We start from the raw sequence: 2,021 nt of genomic DNA, 5'->3' as shown, positions 1-2,021 counted from the left end.
TTGTTTACATCGCATGACCAGCCTGTCATGCAACTGACTGAATTATTACTAAAAATGACAACAAGAGTATCTTTATATAGCAATTTCGATCAATGGCAGACTGTGTGAAACAGTCAGTCTTTTTGCACTTTTATATTCTTTCTAGTGGCACAGAAATTACATACTTTTCCCTTTAAATACCTTTAAATCCCTTTAAATAAATCCCCAAACAAATTGCTTTCCTGTGTTGATGGATTTCCTGACAGTTGTATGAGGCAGGGCGTATAAAATATAGGACAACAAGCAGTTTTTTTTGTTGTTGTTGTTGGTCATTTTTCTGAGGAGTTTCAGATGAGTCCAATTTAAATATCTTACTGAAGGTTAATTCTGTCAACCTATAGGAGTACTAGCAGATACACTAAAAAAAAAAAGAAAAAAAAAGATACTTTGGACAAACATAAATAAATTACTGTAATTTGTTGCAGGCAAAATTTTGATTTCATATTTCATTTTATTAATATAGTTTTTTTTTTCTAAAGGCAAAAACATTCATACAAAGTAAAACGATTTAAAGATAGTTTATTTAGCCAAAAACCAAAATTAATGTAACTCACAATTTTTTTTGTAGCATTTTACAACTTAATTTCATCATAAACAACAGCTAAATTAGCTATAATATGAGTAGAATTTTTACTTAAGATAAAATTTAAAAATTTTGCTAGTCAATGTAAAACGCAGTTTACTTAATATAAAGAAAACTTCAAAATGCCTTAATGTATTGTGATGTATTTTTTAATTATGCATCATATTTTCTCAATTTATGTACTAACAAAATAACAACAATAATAATAATACCCACAATGCTATTTAAACAAAATCGTTTCTTTTAATTTGTTCTATATGGGGAGTGTTAATAGCTTTTAGACAAACTGAGCAAAACAGGTTTAAACCAGAAATCATGATTATCGGTTAGACAAATAAAAATGCACTTCAAATAAATGACAGGGTCATGGATGACCTCACGCTAAAAGACTAAACGTCACAAAAATCCAATAATTTAATTTCATGGGGTCTTTAAAGAACCCATAAATCAATATGCATCTTTGAATATATTGAACTTACAATGTAGCATTTTAATCATTTTAAACTTTTTAAATCTCCAAAGAGCCATATATTCAACTCATGAACCTTCTACAGGGTTCTTTGCTGAGCCTAAAGTGCTACGAAGATCTATTGAAGAATGTATATTTTTAAGAGTGTGTAAAATGCATGCATGATGGGGAAATCTTCCAGAAAGCGTAGGTGAGATAATCTCTCATATCCCTCCTCTCATCTCTCCCACCCTCTCTCCTTTTCTCTCTGTCACAAACCTGTTCAGTGACTCAGAGGTGGAACAGTGTGCCAGGTTTCTTTGCGTTCCTACACCATCTCTCTCTCTCTCTCTCTCACCCACTTGTACAGCCACTGTATCTTTCCCTTACTTTCCATCCCTCTTTTTCCCCTCATTGCGGGCATTTTGGTCGGTTGTTTGTGGCTGATGAGGGCTCGTGCTAAGCTTCCTCTGCTCTGCTCATGTGTGGTACGTACATTTTTCCTCTCAGACGTCTTGCTCTGTGTCTTTATGGTGCAGAGCTGCTGTTGCATGTTGTTTATATCTTCACTGCGTGAATCTACAGTGTGTGTGTGTGCGTGTGTGTGTCTGTCTGACTAACTGGGACTTGATTTATGATGTGATGCATGTGTGTGTGTGTGTGTGTGTGTGTGTGTGTGTGTGTGCCTGTTGACACAGAAGGAGCACGGCTACATACACGTGTGTGGATGCATGTGTGGAAAAGAGACAGAAAAATGAAAAACACAAAGCTATAAAAATGAAAGCCAGGACGAGCAGCCATAAAATGACAGTATTGCATATATTATCAGTTTGTGTGTTCATGCAATGTGTGGTGCTCCCTGAATCATTTGGTTCACAGACATTTTGGCCAATGATTATTGAACAGCATTTTTTGAGAATTTCTGTTTCTCTGTGTGTGTGTGTGTGTGTG

General features: G+C 34.8%; 1 protein-coding gene across 1 annotated transcript in view; it reads left to right on the top strand.

The window, feature by feature from the left end:
• The first annotated feature begins 1,412 nt into the window (after positions 1-1,412).
• Positions 1,413-2,021, top strand: part of LOC107702891 (disks large homolog 4-like) — a 113,914-nt gene continuing 113,305 nt past the window's right edge. The window contains exon 1 of the mRNA XM_016505332.1: positions 1,413-1,558. Within this exon, the coding sequence (XP_016360818.1) occupies positions 1,517-1,558 (42 nt within the window). The 5' untranslated portion in view covers positions 1,413-1,516. The remainder of the gene's footprint in view (positions 1,559-2,021) is intronic.

The sequence above is a fragment of the Sinocyclocheilus anshuiensis genome, unplaced genomic scaffold, assembly GCF_001515605.1.
Source record: "Sinocyclocheilus anshuiensis isolate Anshui unplaced genomic scaffold, SAMN03320099.WGS_v1.1 scaffold238, whole genome shotgun sequence".
In the NCBI taxonomy this organism is placed as follows: domain Eukaryota; kingdom Metazoa; phylum Chordata; class Actinopteri; order Cypriniformes; family Cyprinidae; genus Sinocyclocheilus; species Sinocyclocheilus anshuiensis.
This window is presented reverse-complemented; position numbering and strand designations above follow the sequence as displayed.